We start from the raw sequence: 21,174 nt of genomic DNA on the forward strand, positions 1-21,174 counted from the left end.
GTGGAGCATTGTATGCCAAGGCGGTGAGCCCTAGCCACGAATGGTGAATCGATGGGGATGGTTGATATGTGTGGGGACGGAGTGCCCCTACATGTCGTGTGTTTAGGTTTACCTTGCAAGGTTAAAACTCGATTCGAATCGTCTGCTTCTTGCAGCTAATGAGACTGCTTGACCCCTTGTACTGCATCGAGTAAAAATAGAAATGAGGTTTTACTTGAGATAACATGATTGATTGTACTAAGTGATTGCTACCATGTATGCTTAGAAAGGAGCAAACCCAGCTTAATTAAATATGCTAGAATTGGACAAGCTAAAACTTATTTTAGACTCATCTAGTGCTTTTTGGCAAATCGAACCCCCCAGCCAAACAGTTGCATGGTCTAGAGGTAGAGGAGTAGACTCCTCACACCAGGTAAGTCTAGCTGAGTATTAGTATACTCAGCCTTGCTTGTGGCATATTTTTTTTCAGGTACGGTACATGATATGGTTGACGTTGTGACTTGGCCTTCCACCCTGCCACCGGGTTGGACGGTTGAGTGGGATGCTGCCTCGACAGGAGAGGACCAGGAGGAGTAGTGGGCTAGGCCTTGCCCTATTCCTCTGTATCGTCGTTATCGGTTATCCGCTGCATTTTATTTATGAACTTGTTATCTTTCATTAAAACTCTGACTTATGTAATAACTCCAATGCTTTAATTTGTGGTTTCATATTTATTGTATACTCTTCGAGACTCACCATCGTGTGAGCTATTGGTACTCGATCCTTGGTAAGTGGCTTTATCATACTAGATCTGAGGGACTGATGGGTTATTCCGATTTAAGTGTGTTGCTGCCTCTAAGGCGTGACTTGGGCACTTAAGCTGGAATAAATCGAGCGGTTCTGCCATAGATGGTATCAGAGCGATTACCATTACAGAGGAATAAATAAGTCATGAATGCCAACCTTTCAAAAAATAAAACTTTGCTTAGAAACCAGTGTTGGGATCGTCAGGACTAGAATGCTAGACCTAGGACGAAAGGCCTTAAGAGTAGAGGGAAATAGGTGGCTAAATAAGTAGGCCATATAGGCCAGTCTTAGAATAACAGGGATGCTCTAGAAGCACCCCTCCGATTGGTGAGAAGACGTTCTTTCCAGCATGCATGCATTATAAACCATGAAGAAATTAGAAACTAAGGAAAAGTGCATCTAATCATGAACTTATCAGGCATTGTTAATAATGAATAATGAAAGGGGTTGGAATAGACAACTCTAAATTAACCCACCCCCTTTTAATAACCCGGGCAAATGTTTTTCCTTTCCACTGCCATAACACTTACATCTAACCCTCTTTCACAGATGACTTCACCCACCCCCATCAATGGAGGAGACACTTGTTTCAGTTTCGACTACCTTTCACATGAGGGTTTTCCCTCCATCTTGTGGGAGGTGCTCTTCTCCGCTGGTTACCCTACACCCCCTCTGTACACGGTGCAGTTGTACGAGGAGCATCGGGTGCCGCGATGCAGGGTTTGGCTGACCCTGGAGTCTCACCCTCTGCAGCCGGGTTGGCGTTCCCTTGACTCCGAGATTGTCGGGTTCAGGGCGGATGACACCACTGAGGCTGCAGCACTGAAATGCACCCACTGGGACTCTTCCCCGCCGAGAAGAGGGATGAGCCCATGTGGTGCAACAGAGTGAGCCACGTGAAGGACGTGTGGGCTATGCATCTCGACCAAGTTGGAAGAATCACTGTTCAGTGTATGAGCGCACTGTATCGCCTACAGGCCCTGCAGAGCGATGCTATAGCACATCTCACTGATCTTGCTCATACTACTAAGATCACTCCCAACAATCGAGAGGACTTCGTGGTTGACTTGTCTTCGAAATTGGTGGAAAAAGACATACAGGTGGAACAGTTGAGCCAGCGCATCGCGACCCTAGAGCAGCAGGTGAAAATCCGGGATAACACCATCGATATCCTGGAGATCCAGCTCCATGATGTGCAGGAGGAACTTGAGGAAGCCAATGACCACCTAGAGATGCACCACCAGGACATGAAGGCAAATGAGGCAGGAAGCGAGGGAGAGGAGGATCCCGAGGAATTAGAGCCAGCTCCTGGTCCCAATGTGTAACACCCTGAATTTGGGGGTATAAAATTTCTTTCTTATTATCATCCAAATTCAGGTGTTACTCTTCTCTCTCTCACTCTAGTTTCTATCTCTCTCTAGTTTCTCTCTCTTTCTTTCTCTTTTGGTTAGGGTTAGCTTAAATAGTGAGGGATTATTTATTTTATTTTTGACAAAACAGAGGAGTCATGAAATGTTGCATCATGTTGAGTTCCAAATATTCTTTGAATTGTTGCACATGTTTGATTTGGTTTGAATTTGAAACTTGATTTGAATTTGAATTGAAAACCATAGAGAAATTAAATAGAAAAGCAATTAGAAATTCCCTGGAAATAGAAAAGCCTATTCAACCCAAGTCGGCCCATTAAGCCCAGCACCGTGCGCGCGCCCTCGATGCCTGACAAACGGGTCCCGCCTGTCGGTGCCAACCCGCGCGCCCTCTCTCCCTCTCTCTCTCTCGCTGCCCCGTGGGCCAGGTTTGTCAGTGTCGTTCCTCTCGCACGCGCACCGCTCTCTCTATGTCCCGCCAGCCCCACCTGTCAGCTCGTCCCCAACCTCCTACCCACGATCCCCCGCCGTGGACGCGCCCACGACCGCGTGATCTCCGGCCACCTCCACACGTCCTCGCCCCTTTTGAGCCCCGCGCCCCACTCGCCCACCTTCCCATGCTCACTTGCGCCCTTAGCCGAACCCTCTCGCCCTCTCTCTCGCTCTGAGCACGCGACCAGAGAGCTCTGCCACCGCGCACTGTCGACTGTCGTCCGTTCTACGACCGTCGTCGAGCCTGCGCCCCGTCTGTTTCCTCAGTGACTCCCGCCTTGCAGTCCTCTACTCGAGACACCCTCTGGTTTGCCCTTCCCCTCTCTGGTTTGCCCGGTCCGCACTCACCGGAGCGTTTCTTGTGCAGCCGGAGCCCCGCCGCCGTCGACCCGAGGCTCCATCGCACCCCCGCCGTTCTCCAAGCGTCCCGGAGTTCGCACTCGAGGTGAGTGTGGCAGAACCACCCGGATTATTCCAGCTTAAGTGCACAAGTCTCGCCTTAGAGGCAACGACACACTTAAATCGGAATAACCCGTCAGTCCCTCGGATCTAGTCCGATAAAAGCCACTTATCCAGGATCGAATACCACTAGCTCACTCGAAGGTGAGGCATAGAGAAATACAATAAAGCATAATACCACAAATTTAATAATTATCAGTAGTAATTACATTATCAGAGTATCAGAAATAGTAACAATAGTTTTTAATGCAGCGGAAATAACTAACGGAGAAACCGAGTAACATGGCGAAGCCTATCCACGCTACTCCTCCTGGTCCTCTCCTGCGGAAGCAGTAACCCACTCGACCGTCTATCCCGGTGGCAGGGATGAAGGCCAAGTCACACCATCAACCAAATCAAGGAGGTACCTGCAAAAATTATGCCACAAGCAAGGCTGAGTATACTAATACTCACCTAGACTTACCCGGTGTGAGGAGTCTACTCCTCTACCTCTAGACCATGCAGTTATTTGGCTGAGTGGTTTGGTTTGCCAAAAGCACTAGCTGAGTCTAAAAACAAGTTTTAGCTTTTCAAGTTCTAGAATAATAATTTAGACTAGATGAGAACCTATCTATTGATACATGGTATCAAACATTATATCAATCAACATCTTTTGCCAGTATCTCATTTCCACTTTTTACTCAATGCAGTACAATGGATCAAGCAGTCTCATTAGCTGCGAGAAGCAGACGATTCGAATCGAGTTTTAACCTTGCAAGGTAAACCTAAACACACGACATGTCAGGGCACTCCATCCCCACACATGTCAACCGTCCCCATCGATTCCCCGTTCGCGTCCAGGCCTCACCGCCTTGGCATACAATGCTCCACTGACCCCGGCCGCCGCCGTGCAGTGACTGCACTTGTACCCACCATATCTAGAATGGGAGACCCAGTCTCAGGTCGCGTGAGGGATAAAGTCCGCGCCAGGCTTCACTCAGGTACTAGGTTTACCGGTTATCATATTTCCCGACATGTGTTTAGTACATTCAAACGCTTGACACAGGTATCCGCACATTAATCCTTATTCCAATTTTGTATCATAGACAACGCATCCCCATGGATCCGTGTCCACAGACCATCATCATTCCGTTATAAAAAATGGATACAACCAATTCCTGACCTCGCACGAGTGCTAGAAAAATCACTCGACTTCTACCGAGATCCTGATTTAGCATAGCAGCTACTCGACCTAGCATACTAGTATCCATCTCAAAAGGAATCCTGAGTTCATGCAACTAGGGTTTCAACCAACTCCTACACTTAAGTGCACGGTACAAGCCTACAAACATTAAGTGTAGTAAAATAGCATATATAAACGGTTATGCATAAAACCGAGGCTTTCCTTTCACTTAGGTAGTGTTTGCTGGGGGAGGTACTCGCTTGGCGAGCATCCACTGGTTAAGTCCATCCTTCCTTGGGTCGTCCATCAACTGGATCTTGTGGTTGGCACCACATCACTTGCACGATCATCATCTCTCGGTCCTAAATGAGATGCAGGATGCATATGTATGAATATGATGAAATATATCACAAGACAATCCCAAAATAGACGGCAGCGAACTAAACATTAAATCGTAAGACACCGTAAACAACCACACACCAGCATTAGTTATTTACACGCTATCGGCGTTCTACACAACACCATTAAAAAGACGACAACCTTTTACTTATTTACGCAACACAACTACGACATCACAAGTACACGCATGTAATATGCTCACTTTAATTATCCATTAGTTACCTAACCTTAAATCAGTTAAGTCTATAAGTTCACTATGGCTTTTCATTAATTCTTCTATTAATCACACAAAAGCATCCCAAACACAAGTTTAACGGAGGACATCGGCATCAATAACTATGGAACTCCTATATCACAATCAACTAGAGAAGAAATATATAAAACAGGACACATATGTTATCTCAAACTTAGCCACGGCAAGTCTACATTAATTAAGAGCTATCCAAACATTTTTAGCAAAAAGGGTGAACTAAACAATCAAATGCGCACTTGCAGATTTTTGGGACAGCAACACAGCAGTCACTCATTTTAATCATAACTCTTCAAATATTAATCCAAAAATAGCAAACTAGGATTTTCTGGAAAGCTTAAAAAGTGAACTACAATTTGGTAATTTTACCTCAACAAGATTCAACACTTTTAGCAAGGTCAAAAAGTGCTAACACAGCAGCTCTGTCCAGATTTGGACAGATTCAGACTTGCAACTTCAAAAACTCACAACTAAAGATTCAGACATCCAAACAAAGTGACCTTAGACTTTCTGGAAAGATAATAAAATTGTCTACATATCATTTATAAACATCTCAAGGTGATTCAATATTTAACTAAGGACAAAAGACACTAGAAGGCTTTGCTGTCCAGAATTGGACAGATTTAGTCTTCAGACTTTAAACATCCAAAACTTAATCTTCAGATCACCAAAAGAGTGATCCAAGTCTTTTTGGAAAGTTTGGCAAAAGCACTACATACTTTTATAATAACCCAGAATTGATTTTATGTTGAACTGAATCAAACAATTCAGTTTTCGAAATCTGTTCTGTTAGTGGACAGAATACAGCAACCAGTTTATAAAATTCATAACTCCTAATCTGTCAGGCCTATGGTTATGAAATTTTAACACAAGCAAGATAAGAAAAGCATCTACAACTTTATTATAACGACCATGAACAGATTGTAACATTAAATTAGGCAAACAATGCAGTTTCTGAAATCTGTACAGAATTTGGGCAGATTCAGTTACTAAATTTGTGAAAAGCATAACTCCTAAACGATCAGACTTATGACTGTCAAATTTTAACACCAGCAAGATAATAAGGTTATCTACAACTTTTCTATATGGCCTTTCTACAGAAAACATGATTTAGTTCATCAAACATCCAACACGACGAAAACAATGCGTGCAGGCCAAAACAGCAACTAATAAATTCAGCTCCTAATTACTTCAAGAATTGCTGCGTTCTAAAGACTTGAACCATTCTAACACTTTTCCATCTGTTAGAGTTAAAACAACCAAATTAGGACCAATAAGTAGACTTACTAATTATATACAAGTTATTTTGTGCGCTAGAATTACCATACACAATTAGTAACGCATCTACCACAATAATCTTACCCGGCATACATATATATGGATGCGCTCTTCACATAGTAATTTGCATTTTAACTTGGACATCACATGAGCACTACTAATTTTTACCTGCGACCACAACCATACGCATTTGGACCACAACAAGCAATTCATCGTGATTATGAGCTTAACCAAACCATCTAACAATTTGGCTAACTAGAGCAACGACATAGCCGTTAAATAACATACACGTCAGCTTGCCTATTATCGTCGCAATCCGAGACACAACATATACTACAACATTTTTATAAACACACAGAGTCACAAGTATTTTCGCACATCGACCAATTTATACGAACCGTAAACCACTAATCTCCAGATCGCAATCACCATGCATTTACTTCCTGAATTATGAACGCATAGATGTTTATCATACGAACCAAGTATTTCAATATTTATCCTAAGACAACTAACTCCATTACACACTTGTATCTACTTGACTTACTTGAAGCGTCTACTCAAAATTGTGAGCACAATCATACACTATACGCGACGCATAATTGAACGAACGCATAATACGCATCGTTACGACTCAACTCATAAATATAGAGAAGCGTCGACTACTTTGGTATGTCACCACCTCTCTATATAAGCCAAAACAATTTCTACTATCGACTAAGAGTTCTAGTTTTTAAGCACATTATTACTTTCCACGCGCAAATAAACCTCAACTTAACACAAGTGACACCGATGGATTTTTACTAACTCGTCAGGCACATAACCCGGTCTCGCATACAACCATATTGTGGCGTGGACTCGAGACACTTCGATCAATGTGGCGCGACCACTAATATATGAACTCCGACACTCATGTCTTAACAATACATCCTCCACGCATATCCCATCACATTGCATAAACAATTATACTTTTCACATAAACACATATCGATGCATTTCCCAAAACATAATCCGCATTTTGTAACTTAGTTTTCGCATTAAACAACGCATCACAAATTTTCTGATCAAAATAAAAATATAAAAACATCCGAGTTCTTATCTAATTCATTTTCTTTTCTACTCGCGTCCATTCATACAATTATATTTTCACGCACATAATCACGCCATCGACTGAATCGTAAATAAAACAAAAACCACAATTTTTCTAAAGCGAACAACCTGGCTAAAACCCGAGTGGAGTTGTGCATGCATGCATGTCGGTTTGGCTTCCTGTCGAGAAACGACGTGCGAAGCGTGACGACGACAAGGGGCTGCGATTAACGACATACACAATTATTTCACAGCTTTATTAGCTCAGTTATTTTATAAAATCAGGGAACACGGGACAGCGAGGAGCTCACCGCGGGTTTCGACGACGACGCGCAGACGCTGCGCAGATCGACGACGTGAGGCCCGATCTAGCGAGCACGACGCAACGGAGGGCGTCGCTGCTGCTGCTGCTTTGGCATTACATCGAGCATGCCGAGGGCACGACACAAGGGAGATCCACGTGGCTGTGCGAACTGGCGTCGCGGCTGCTGCACGAGGTCGATGGCTGTTGACGGGGCGAGCCTTGGGGAAACAAATGCCATTGGAGGCTCCCTGCTGCTGTGGGTCGGTGCCTACAGAGGAGCTCGCTGCCAGGAGAGGGAGCCGAGCAGAGGTGTCGCTCGCAGGGGAAGCCATCGAGGTCGAAGCACCAGGCGTCAAGCACACCAGACGAAAGGAGTAGGACGATTGGCGGCCATGGAGAAAGGGTTCGGCTGCCCTCCATGGAACCGAACATGCGCAGAGGAAGACAGTGCGTGTTACAAGGGGATGGCGAACTGCACAAAATAAAAAAGGGAGGCCGACCTGGGGAGGATGGTGGCCAGGTGGGGCTGCTCGAGGAACTCCACGGCAAGGCGGGGATGGCCGGATTTGGGGCGAAGAAGCTCTGGGCGAGCAGGGGTTGGGCGAATTGGGTCTGGCCTGGAGCTGGACTGCGTGGGGGAGAGCTTTATGCGCCTAGGGAAAGGAAGGGGTGGCGCTGGGCAGAGGAGGCCAACTGGGAGACATGGCGCCATGGATCTGATGGGGGAAGGGGCGCCTGCACCATGGGAGCTCGGATCTAGCGTAGCACGGTGGGGAAGAAGGCTGATCGAGCTCCACGGTGGCTACACGAACCTGGCTGCGGACAAGCGCGCAGGAGCTATGGCCTGTGGCCTGGCGTTCAGGACTGGTGCTTGGAGGGAAGGAGCTCGCCGCGGCAAGAGCAGGGAAGGGGGCGCACACGTCTGGGTGCCCAGGGAGAAGAGCGCCATGGAGGCCGATGTGGAGGTCGAGGTAGGGACCTCAGGCTTGGCCATGGGAGAGAGGGCACCAAGCTGACATGACGAACTAGAGAAGGAGAGCATCGGTGCCTAAGCTTCATCCATGGAGAGAGCCCACTCGACTTGAGGGTGTAGGAGAGTTGGGGAGGGGCACTCGGTCCTGGGGAGATCACGAGCAGGGGGCGCGTCCATGTGAGGGGCGCGGTCACCAGGGCTCCATGGACGAGCAGGAGCAGAGGGAGGAAGATGGCCGGAGGTGGAAGACGAGCAGGCTGCATGCGTGAGAAACTGGCGGCCAGGAAAAATGCTTCTGCGCTAAGGAACAGAGGAGCGACGCTTAAAGGGTGGCTGCAACAGGGTGATTGGCTAGGAGGAAACGGCATCACCCATTGGCGCAGAGACTGGACAACCACGCATTGGTCAAGTTGGGCGGCGCAGGCTATTGGTGCAGAAAATTGGTGGCCAGCCAAAGGCCATGGTGGGCGATGACATGCCAGCAGTCGAGACCACCAGCGAGGCTAGCGCGCACGAATTTTGTTTTGAACCACTCCAGCTACGATGAATAGAAAATCTAAAATGTTTGGCCGAACATTGAATCGAATCGCCCAACAAAAATTTCTCGAACCCTATTTAGAAAACAATTTTGACCTTATTTTGAATTAGAAACCGGTTGTTTGGATTTAAATTAAACCATGTGAGCTGCTCCATTGAAAATTTATAGTCGCTTTTGTTCGTGTCAAAACTTTAAAATTATGCCCCATTTTTATTCGTGGCTCATAAAAATACCGTTGTCATGAATTTAGGTTGGCCATTTTGTGTGGGTTTTGATTTTACGGTTTCGGATTCAGATCGGCTACGGGCATTAGCAACTCGGGCTGGGTAAAATTTATTTCGAAACTGACACATTAGAGATTCCGCTTGAGAATACTGACCCGGATAAAATATTTGGACACAGACTGAAGTCGAGAAATCCGATTCGGACACAGATTGAATAACAGCCATTGTGAGTCCGAGTAAATGAGCTTTAGACGAGATTTATAAATCGAGAATGATTTTCGAGTTTGCGTTTACGTCGAGAATAAAAGTTTTAACATGCTCCAAATTTGGCCTTCTTTGAGACTGAATAACTCCGAATTCAGTGAAAGGAGAATGAATAGTCTGGATAATCAGAGACACAAGCGAGCGAGAAATAGAAATTTTCACTGAGCATTCGAGATTAGGATAAATCTCCCGACATAACGCGAAATAGACACCTGGGGTGTCACAGCCTTCCCCCCTTAAAAGAATCTCGTCCCGAGATTCGAATGAGGATCTTTAAGGGTGGAGAAGCATGTAACTCCCGAGCTTATGACAGGTGCAATTTCATGAGATGTCATCTAACAAGATACTGGAGATAGATTTGGATAGAATATCGCGACATGTTGAGACAAAATGCCACGATCACTCTGAGAGAATGTTCACAATACACAACACATCGGTGTAGTTCCATAATGGATCACGACTACTAACTGCGATACCAGCGCGTGCCGAGCAGCTCAACCATGTGTACACCATAGCAGGCTCTCGGTTTCGTCGCGGCACCATCGGTCATTAGTCATAACACCATTACCAACGTAACTAATAAGAAATCCACATAGCACAGATAGATGGAGCCCATGAGAGTATGGCTTAGAAAATAAGAATGTGATCGGAGTTGAAGTAAAGATTATTAGCAAAAGAGCATCACATGAGAATTTTCTTCAACTCAGAGAACTATTTTATGATCAACATGGAGATTATCAGTGTTGGGGGCCTTCGGCTTCCGAAGGTTCTCAAAAACATGATTTAACAATGTTTTCCAAGTGAAATATGTGAGCAGGTATCTTCGGAATCGGATCATGAGTATACAAGAACACAGTCAGGACGAAGCCTGAACGAGACGAAAGATGATTATGACGAAGGTCTAGATAATCACGAAGTTGTGCGCAGAAAAGCTTCGGCATGATAGCAGAAAAAGGGAACCGACTTAAAGATAAAAAGGCAAATTAGACCTCGAAGAGTTACTATAGAGTTATTAGCAAATGTAAAGGGCATGGATGTAATTGTACATGAGCTGTGTCCCTTGCCTATAAATAGATGAACAGTACTCTCGTATTGTTCACGCTGACTTGGCATTCACTTTTTGCATCACGTATGTACCTTTACTTTCCATCAAACCGAAGGTACATTTATAATTTGTTATTCTGGATATTGTAACGCAAATAAAAATAACTTGTTGATAATGTCTATATTATTTTTCGTATTTCGTATATGAATTCTTCCTTATCATTTATTGTGCTTACGAAGGTTCTTTCCTTCACAACCTTCGTCCAGAATATATTATATTCAAAGGGATATAATGTCTTGAAGGACGAAGGACTATAATATTTAACACTTTTTATGTTGCCTTGTTCTTAACTCTTAGCATTTGAGAACAAGTCCCCAACATTGGCGCCCACCTCCGGTGAACTCACTTCCACTTTTTGAGTTTTGAACACCTTCGTCATGCCGCCAAAGAAAGCTTCAGCAACAGGGGCTGCCGCTTTGCAGCCGTTGGATCCCAACCAGGAGACTCTTTCTCTTCGGGAGGCCCGAAGCCAGAAGAGGAAGGCCACCAGTCCAACGCCTCAGGAGGACGACTTGGATCAAGAAATCCAAAACTTGGAGATGCTCCATCAGCAGGTCCAACGGAAGAAGGAAAAGATGGCTCGTCTAGCTGACCTGCAAAGGCAGATAGACGAAGCCTCTGAAGAATTCGTCATCTTGCTCAAGATGAGCAGAACCGAAGGCCTACGCACAGAGAGCTTCATGAGGAGGGCTTCTACAACGAGGACGACTGGTATGAAGATTTCCATCATGGAAATTTTTCTTTTGATGATACCTTTCCTCTGTCAACAGAACTGCAGGCTACACCTTGGCCCCAATCTTACAAGCCACCCCAGCTCCCCATGTACGACGAACATTCAGACCCGAAGCAATTCTTGATGAGTTATGAAGCAACCATATCTTCGTATGGTGGCAATACTGCAGTCATGGCAAAGTCTTTCGTCATGGCTGTCAAGAGTGTTGCACAAACCTGGTACTCCTCTCTTCAGCCAGGAACAATCACCTCATGGCAGAAGCTGAAGGACATGCTGATAACCAGTTTCCAAGGATTTCAAACGAAGCCGGTCACTGCTCAAGCTTTGTTCCAGTGCACCCAGGACCACGAAGAATACCTTCAGGCGTATGTCCGAAGGTTCTTGCGTCTGAGGGCACAAGCACCAACAGTGCCCAATGAAATTGTCATTGAGGCCATGATTAAGGGGCTTCGGCCGGGACCTTCAGCCCAATATTTTGCCAGGAAACCCCCTCAAACTTTGGAGAAGCTGCTCCAAAAGATGGATGAGTATATTCGAGCTGACAATGACTTCCGCCAAAGAAGGGAGGAAGCATACAGGTTCTCTGAAATGACTAGGGGCTTCGGAGGAAGAATCCACCCGAGGCACGTCAGGTCAATTCACAACTCTACTCAGAATGATGACAGAGGAAGCCAACAACAAAGGCCACAGTATTCCTCGCAAGCTTCGGGGCAGCAGCAAAGCTCTTTCCGGCCACCAGCTCCAAGGGGCAGAGGCGCCAGGGGCTTCGAAGGAAGGTTTGGGGATCAGCCCAGGAAAATTTATTGTCTATTCTGTGGTGAGGACAAGGGCCACATCACCAGGATGTGCCATGTTACCATCCAGAAGCAAAAGGAGATAGCAGAAGCTGCAGCACAACAGAGTCAGCCGAAGCAAGTCATGCATACTGCTCCGTACCATTCGCCTTACATTCCAGAGTATGTAGGCAACCACCCTGCAGCTTATGTTGCTTCGGCAAGCCAATCTCAGGCATCTTGGCAACAGCTTCCACCTCCACCACCAACGCAACGAGGCCAGCAGCCAGAAGGGAGTCAGCACACTCACCTCCAACGGGACTTCAGAGAAGAGTCCGAAGCTCGCACAGTCAATAGTACTGTGCCAGAGTCGAAGCATATTTACTGACAAATATCCTACCCCGACAGCAGCTTTTCGCATTCAGTATTATTTTCTTTTTAATAAGGAACAATTATGGGAGGCTTAAGTGCTTTTTGTCGTTTTCAATCTCTTGTAACAGTTTCGCTTTTTACCATGCCGAAGCATAAGAATTTATGGTGGCAAGGAGGACCTTCGAATTATCAAAAAATTGTTCTAAGGAACGCAATATAATTTCTTCGAAGCAGCAAAAAGTCGTTCCTAAGGGAGCGCAGCGTAAGTTTTCTGCTCAAAAGTCGTTCCGAAGGGAATGCAGAGCTTACAGCGAAAAATAAACGCTGATTCCGCTGAAAGTAAAAGGCGAAGAAGCTCCTAAGGGAGGCTTACAGCGAAAAATAAACGCTGATTCCGCTGAAAGTAAAAGGCGAAGAAGCTCCTAAGGGAGGCTTACAGCGAAAAATAAACGCTGATTCCGCTGAAAGTAAAAGGCGAAGAAGCTCCTAAGGGAGGCTTACAGCGAAAAATAAACGTTGATTCCGCTGAAGTAAAAGGCGAAGAAGCTCCTAAGGGAGGCTTGCAGTGAAAAAACGTCGATCTTCGGCAAATATCATTTTGCATAACATCACATCATTACATCATTTGCATAGCATAACATCATACATCATATTGCATCAACAACGCAAGAAGGGGTCTCAGTATTGATATTCGAAGATTGTTTCGAAGAAATAGTGACAGGGCACAAAAATAGCTATTGAAGAATTATACCTTCGTCAAACTCTGATGAAAAGATTTATTGGTTATTGATTTTACGAGGATTGGTTACTGATTTTATGAGAACACGGATATTATTTACGAAGCATGAAAAGAAGGGAAGGTGTTTTTTCACCGAAGGCTCAAAAACAGTATGTATATGAAGTTTCATGCATCGTAAAGAATAGAACCATAAACAGCTAATATATTACATTCAAAGTTACAAAATATTACACATGTTTCTCAACAAACATTACATTCTAAATGTTTTTACAATAACATCTAATCTTCCCTTAGAACTATTTCTGCAGCTTCGTTTAGTAGCTGATCAACAACTTTATCCATGATGGCTTCGGCCATTTTCCTAATTTCGTCGTCCCCTTCGCGTGGGGGTCCGCCGATGGCTCGGTAGGCTCTGAGGGAAGAGAAAGTACGGCTTTATTACAAAACGTAAACAAGTCCGAAATCAAAAATTACAACAAAGAGCCGAAAACCACTAGTCAATACCTATTTGCCCTTCGGGATCCGCACTTTTTTCAGCGGCCTCTGCTACTTTTCTAGCGTCATGAATTCCTTTCTCGCTTTTTCGTATAATTTCCTGGGCCATTTCTCGACCACCATTGTCCCAGATGTCGGTGAAAAATTTTCCACCGACCAAGCTCGCTTCGGCCGAAGGGTCTTTTATATCTTCAGAGGATAAGGCGGCTTCGGATTGTGCTAAGAATTTCACATGGTCACAGCCTTTCCTCTCCAAAATGGTAGCAATCCCCCTAGCACCCGAAAAAGCGCATATGTCTCCTCGACTATTTAAAATTTCTTCAAAAGCTTCAGCTTCGCGACTGATCCATCCAATTGGGCCTTCGGGGTCACCCCTTATGAAGTTCTCCTCACTTGAGAATGCGCCAACGCTGGCGAAGCTGGTTTTTATTGTCTTAACACATTCCATAGATTTTTCATAGCATCTTTTCTTAGATGCACGAAGCTCTTCAACGTTTTTCTCCAAATTATTTGCCCATTGTTCACTGATTTCTCGTTTTGTTTCTTCAAGTGTGCGCTCCTCTTTAGCTCTGGCTAGTTGTTTTCGAAGATCTTCAATCTCACGCTTCTGAGCCTCAGCTTGAGCTTTAAAAGTAGCTTCGTCTTCTTTTATTCTATTTATCAATGAATATAATATTTTATCTTTTTCGAGACCTTCGTTCCTTAGTTCAATTACTTCGGAACGAAGGTTGCTCAGGGCCATAACACACCCTTCGTCTTCAGCATATTTTTGAGCCCTGAGAGCATTGCTAAGTATAAGGCCCTGCAAAAAGTTTGGTTTCAATAAGTCTAAACAAATGAAAATTTTTGGTTTCAATAAATAATACAAAGACCTCATTTTTGCACCTTTAAGCTATTGTACGCCAAGCTGTCGGCCAGCTCGTTTTTCGACAACATCGAGAGCCCGTCTTCTAGTGTTGGGAATCCGAAGCTCTTGCTCATTTCCTGACAGACAGAAATCTCCTTGCTGTCAGGGAGACAATACAAGAAGTCTTCTTCTCCGCTGCCGTTGAATATCAACGCCCCCTTTGGATATTTCAGTTTTTGGGCGTAAAACTGGGCCTCTTGCTTTTCTTTTTCAGTCAACTTTTTCCCCGAAGCATGTCGTAAAATATAATCGAAGGCTTCGGAAGATGCTTCGGGGGCGGCAGTGCCAGTTTCTTCAGCCAAAATTTGTTCTGCTGTTTTTGTTTCTTCGGCTTCCAAGGATTTCACCTTGGTGGGCTCTGAAGGCCCAGCTTCAGTCTCAGATTGGTGCTTTGAAGCCTCGGCACCAGAGGTTTCAATATGCACTTCGGAAGTTTCAACAATTTTCTTCGGAGTCGTGCTTGAAGACTTTATCGTCTCCAAAACATCCAGCACATTAACCATCCTTTTTCTTTTGGGGGTGATTGCTGGACCCTTTTGGCTTTTTGGTGCTTCAATTTTTGCTGAAGGACTTAAAATTTCATATGTCCTTGTTTCTGTAGCCTTCGGTTCTTCTATTTTCTTCACTTCTGGTATTATGATTGGCTCTTCAACATTCGGTAGGGGAGTCGGCTCCTTGGCTTCGGTGGCCGAAGAGGTTTCACCGACATATTCAGGCACTGTGGCCGGTTCAATATAATGTGGCCGGTGAGTAAGAACCTTTATCTTTTTCCTCTCCGGCGCTGGCTCACTGGGAGCGGCTGAAGCAACTTCCTTTGCTGAAGCAGTATTTTTTCTTTTCTGACCCCGTGTTGGGTAACAGTAGTCAGGGTACACGAACCCAATGGCATCAAATACTCGGTTAAGTCTTTTCTTCTTTCGGCCTCTGAAGGCCGCTGATAGTGCAGTGTCTTCGGCCTTTGAGTATGATCCAAGCAGTTCATCACTTATGGCCTCAATACTTTTCAGCCAGTCATCATCTGGCTCAACGAACTTATCTCCGTATTTGAATGTGTATTTTAGCCTAACTAGTCCACCTTCGTCAGGTTCCCACGGTTTCCTTCGGCATTTCCCACTTTTCTGCAAGTGGCCATACTCTGAAGGCAATGTGTTCTTGCATCAAATCCCTTGTCCCAATAAAAGAGCAAACTGCGCCGAAGGCTCTCTGGCATTCTTCGGCTGCTTCATCCATTTCCACCTTTGGTCTCCGGAGGCCGAAGCGTTGCCAGATAGGGCGCATAATGATATCTTTAATATCTTCCCGTGTTTTCAAATCATTCTTCACATAAAACCATTCTGTCATCCAGTCGTCGGGCCATCTCTTTCGAAAGGTTGGCACGGGACAGCTTGACCCAGACCGGGCACCAAAGCTGTAGCAGCCAAAATTGTTGTGATACTGCTCTTTACCCCAGGGTTTTGTCTCATACAATAGCTCATGTATGTTGCAGAAACTTTTTGCATTTGTTTCTAAACCTTGGCTCCTCGCGGCCCAGACGAAGATGCCCATCCTTATGATTGCTTCGGGAGTAGGTTGATGAAGGCATATTTCAAATATCTTCAGTACTTCCACGACAAAATTGCTCAAGGGAAACCGCAGTCCAGCCTTTAAGAAGCTTCGAAATATCACGACTTCATTCTCCTCGGGAGTCGGACAAGTTTTCTCTCCTTCGTCAGCCCTCACAATAGACAAGTCTCGAAAATATCTACCCCTCATATTGACAAGATGGCTTTGTTTAATACTTGATTTCCCAAAAACTGCATGGCTTGGTCGCCAAGGTTGATCTTCAGAATCTTCACCACCACTATCCACATCATAACTGTCACTGTCACCAGTGTCTTCAGATAAACCCTCTAAAATTTCCCTAGTAATCTTCTCTGTATTTGTCTTTGCTATTGATTGAAGAAAGCCGAGATGCATCTCCTCAGAAAGGCTCAGCTTCGATTCAGCAACAGCTTTCTTATCTTCAGACATCTTCGAAAATGCTGAGAAAGTGCTCTCGAAACCGAAGCTTAAAATTTTTAAAAAGCCAAGCAAGTGTTGTTGCGTAAGGGCTAAAAATCAAGTGAGCAGGAGCAGATAGCAAGAAAGCGTGCCAAATAAACTCGTGGTGAGCTCTTATTTATACACCTAGTGCGTTGAAAACTGGAGGGTCCCGCTTGTCAATGACTGTTGCTATTCTAGCAAAGGGAAGGTGTTTTTTCGGACCTTCGGCTTAAGGCCTTCGTCCATGTCGCAATATGAATTTATCATTCTAGCAAATTAATATTGCGAGGGGCTACTGTTGGGGGCCTTCGGCTTCCGAAGGTCCTCAAAAACATGATTTGACAATGTTTTCCAAGTGAAATATGTGAGCAGGTATCTTCGGAATCGGATCATGAGTATACAAGAACACAGTCAGGACGAAGCCTGAACGAGACGAAAGATGATTATGACGAAGGTCTAGATAATCACGAAGCTGTGCGCAGAAAAGCTTCGGCATGATAGCAGAAAAGGGGAACCGACTTAAAGATGAAAAGGCAAATTAGACCTCGAAGAGTTACTATAGAGTTATTAGCAAATGTAAAGGGCATGGATGTAATTGTACATGAGCTGTGTCCCTTGCCTATAAATAGATGAACAGTACTCTCGTACTGTTCACGCTGACTTGGCATTCGCTTTTTGCATCACGCCTGTACCTTTACTTTCCGTCAAACCGAAGGTACATTTATAATTTGTTATTCTGGATATGGTAATGCAAATAAAAATAAGTTGTTGATAATGTCTATATTATTTTTCGTATTTCGTATATGAATTCTTCCTTATCATTTATTGTGCTTACGAAGGTTCTTTCCTTCACAACCTTCGTCCGGAATATATTATATTCGAAGGGATATAATGTCTTGAAGGACGAAGGACTATAATATTTAACACTTTTTAATATTGGATGAGGCTCATCTCTCCAAATTCTCCATGCATCCGAGAAGCACCAAGATGTACCATGATCTGAAGCCCCTATATTGGTGGACCAGAATGAAGCGGGAAATAGCTCAGTATGTATCGGAATGTGACCCATGTCAAAGGATAAAGGCAAGCCACTTAAAATCAGTCGGTGTCTTGCAACCCCTATCAATACCTTCATGGAAATGGGATGACATCAACATGGATTTCATTGTGGGTCTGCCCAACACCTCCCGGCATCATGATTCGATTTGGGTCATTGTGGACCAATTGATAAAGGTGGCACATTTTCTTCTAGTGCACACCACCGATAAGGCTCAGAAGTATGCATAATTGTATATCGACCGAGTCGTGTGTTCGCACGGATTACCCCGAACCATTATTTCTGACCGAGGAGCCCAATTCGTTGCTAGATTTTGGGAAAATTGCAAGAGTCTTTGGGAACCAAGCTAATAAGGAGTTCAACTTACCACCCCCAGACTGATGGTCAGACTGAAAGAGTAAATCAAATTCTCGAAGATATGCTAAGGGCTTATGTGATCGATTATGGCAAGAACTGGGATAAGTACCTCTCTTTGGCATAGTTTGCTTATAACAACAATTATCAATCCAGCCTACAGATTGCACCTTTCGAAGCCCTATATGGAAGAAGGTGTCAAACACCCCTCAACTGGTCTCAGCCAGGAGAAAGAGAAATTTTTGGACCTGACTTAGTGACTGAAGCCGAAAGGAAAGTCAAACTAATCAGGAAGAATCTAGAAGCTGCTCAAGCCAGGCAGAAGAGCTACCATGATAAGAGAAGAAAACCCCTCCAATTTGAAGTGGGAGATTTCGTATATCTGAAAGTATCACCCACCAAAGGAGTGGAAAGGTTTGGGATCAAAGGCAAGTTATCCCCTCGCTACATTGGACCTTATGAGATCGTGGAAACATGTGGACCCGTGGCATACAAATTGAAGCTACCACTGAAAATGTCTGTCATCCACAATGTGTTCCATGTGTCCCAATTGAAGAAATGTGTTCGATTGCCAACCGAGATCACGGCAGAACCAGAAGTGGAGATAGAGCCAGATCTATCATACCAAGAGTACCCTTCCAAGGTTCTGGATTGCAAGGAAAGATCAACTCGGGCTAAGTCGATCAAAATGTATAAGATCCAATGGAGCAATCACTCAGAGGAAGAGGCTACTTGAGAGACTAAGGAATTTCTACGTTCGAACTTCCCCGATTGTCTACCTAAGGGAATCGGTACGTAACCACACCCAGCCCCTCTCCTGCCCTTTGAATCTAAATGTAAGAAGAATGATCTTAACATAAAATGAGTTAGTTGAAAACTAAATCAAAAAGGACTTCCTTCTGAAGTTGCAAAGAGGGTGACATTATAAAATGAGCAGTTTACTAAGAGGACCTTAATAAACAAACCCACAAAATTCAAGCTAGCCATAAACTTCTCTTCACCCCGGAGGACTCCGACCCGAATCTCGGGACGAGATTCCTTTAAGGGGGGAAGGCTGTAACACCCAGGTGTTACATAGGGTTTCTTCTCAGTGCTAACTCAAGACCATTATCACATGTGAATCAAATTGAGCAAAAGACACCAAAATTTAGGAACAAAGGTTTAATAAAGTCTTTTTCATCTTAAGGATTATGCCTTAATCATATCATGCACCTTAAAGTGAGAAAAATGCACAAAACCCTAAATAACCCTAAGTAAGCCATTTAAGTGCAAAAGGGGAAAATTTGTAAAAAGATCATGAAAAACATAAAATCATGATGAAAACCAAATAACAAAGTTAAAGTGCACTAAATAAACTACAAAATGTAGTAAGAAAGCTTGATCAGTGGAGCTTTGCAAAATTTCCAAAAAGACCCCTCAAGCAAGAATCTCAAAGGGAAATTCAGAAAATTCAGAAATTGAATTTTTACCTCTTCATGAAGTTCAGCCGTGTTCTCTGTTTTCCAAAACTCAAATCTACAAAACCCAAATATGAAAGTGGCGCCAAATTACCTTGAACATACTCTGGCAAAGTTTGAAATCAAACAAAAACCGTTTGACACGTTTTGACTCGACCTTAGTCTCGGTTTTCAGCCGAGCGACAAACCCAACTTCGCTCCCTCGTATCTCGCGAATCCGAGATCCAATCCACTCAAGTGTTGTAAAAGAAACAAAGAGTAAATGACAAAGAAGAAATCGTGTGTAGGGATTTGGGAGAGTTACGAGAAGATTGTGAGACAATTAGCATTTGAAAACGACCAGACCGAGCGATGCCACACGTTCGATCGCTTGCCTGACCGGCCGAGCGCGGACTGGCCACGGCAGCGCGTGCCCCGCGCGTGGTCGCACCACCCCGTGTGCCTCGCCCTCGCCTATAAGTTCCCCAAGAGGTCTTAGCCGTATGCACTTGTGCATCCAAAGCCCCGCTCGAGCTAGAGATCAACGGAGTTCGCCGTTGAAAGCAAGCGCCACCGCCCGCCATCACTGCCCGAGCACGGCCGTCATGGCCAGTCTTTCCCGTCGACCCCCAGCCTTGCCCTAGCCCCTAGACGGCTTCCCCGAGAGGCTGTGAAGCTTCCCCAAGCTTGAGTCGAGGCATTACCTCACCAGAGAAGTGGGATCACCCTCGCCAGACTTTGGCCACCCGCCACCGCTCGTAGACCGGGTCACCAGGTGAACCATTCTTCGATTCCTTGCACCCACAACCTCTCTGACCTCCCGTGAAGCTCTCCAACTCACTGGATCGTGCTATGTCGTCGTGGTTAGGCCGGATTCCTCGCCGCTGACGGTCTCCCCCGCCTGCGCACGTGGGCCCGCCAGCTCCGGTCACCTCCGATGACGATCCGCACATCGACGTGACCGTCGTGACTTCCCTGACCTCCCTGGACACCTCGCCAGAGCTATCTCGTCGCCGGTAAGCCCCTCCGCCCTTTCCTCCACCGCGGGCACTATTTAAATAAAGGAAGGATCGCGGTTTAGATTAGGGTAAACCCCATGGGGTTTTCTAATCTGTCAGAGACACATTTGAATAGTGACCCGAGGACTAGTCTGTAAGGAAAAATAGGAAGTACACGCTAGGGACCCCGATGCAAAACCTAATTCCTTTAACCATTTCTGTTTATACTTTTTAAATGAGCAGAGAACTTAAGAAATTCATAACTTGAGTATTATTCAACCAAAATTAGTCAAACCAATTTTGCTGGATTCCAAATATTATGAACTATCAGAAAAAGAGCAAAGCCCATGGTTTCTGCAATACTTTTTAGAGTTTTGATTTAAATTAGGAAAATACCCAAACTTATTAATACAGAGAAAAATAGAAATAACTTTGTACTAGGCTTAAGAAAATTTGTAGAGATACATACTCAACATATACACTGTTTAAAAATACTGAATACCCCAGCATACAAGAATAACTCAAGATTATCCATGAAAAACTAATTCTGTCCAAAACTTAGAAAATTAAGAAAGGTAATGGAAAATAATTAACAGAGGAT

General features: G+C 44.7%; 1 protein-coding gene across 2 annotated transcripts; it reads right to left on the bottom strand.

Moving 5' to 3' along the window:
• Positions 1-3,217: 3,217 nt before the first annotated feature.
• On the bottom strand, positions 3,218-8,852 carry LOC118473303 (uncharacterized). 2 transcript variants are annotated; one of them, XR_004852612.1, is made up of 4 exons: positions 8,084-8,829; positions 7,591-7,992; positions 7,409-7,500; positions 3,218-3,511 (listed from the first exon to the last, which is right to left on the bottom strand). XR_004852612.1 is itself a non-coding variant. In XM_035962524.1 (3 exons), exons 1-3 carry the CDS (start codon positions 7,913-7,915, stop codon positions 3,500-3,502), a joined length of 429 nt encoding a protein of 142 aa, XP_035818417.1. In that variant the 5' UTR covers positions 7,916-8,852; the 3' UTR covers positions 3,218-3,499. The 2 variants fall into 2 exon arrangements, 1 of the variants encoding a protein (XP_035818417.1); XM_035962524.1 differs by having other exon boundaries at positions 7,591-8,852.
• Positions 8,853-21,174: the final 12,322 nt, after the last annotated feature.

The sequence above is a fragment of the Zea mays genome, chromosome 9 (assembly GCF_902167145.1).
Source record: "Zea mays cultivar B73 chromosome 9, Zm-B73-REFERENCE-NAM-5.0, whole genome shotgun sequence".
Lineage (NCBI taxonomy): Eukaryota > Viridiplantae > Streptophyta > Magnoliopsida > Poales > Poaceae > Zea > Zea mays.

What these genes read in the sequence shown, in the direction of transcription:
- LOC118473303 (XM_035962524.1), bottom strand. Translation starts at nt 7,915, where the DNA reads ATGGCTTCCCCTGCGAGCGACACCTCTGCTCGGCTCCCTCTCCTGGCA. An exon ending in CGTCGTCGTCGAAACCCGCG is followed by an intron (nt 7,501 to 7,590) that starts GTGAGCTCCTCG and finishes CGTTAATCGCAG; the next exon opens with CCCCTTGTCGTCGTCACGCT.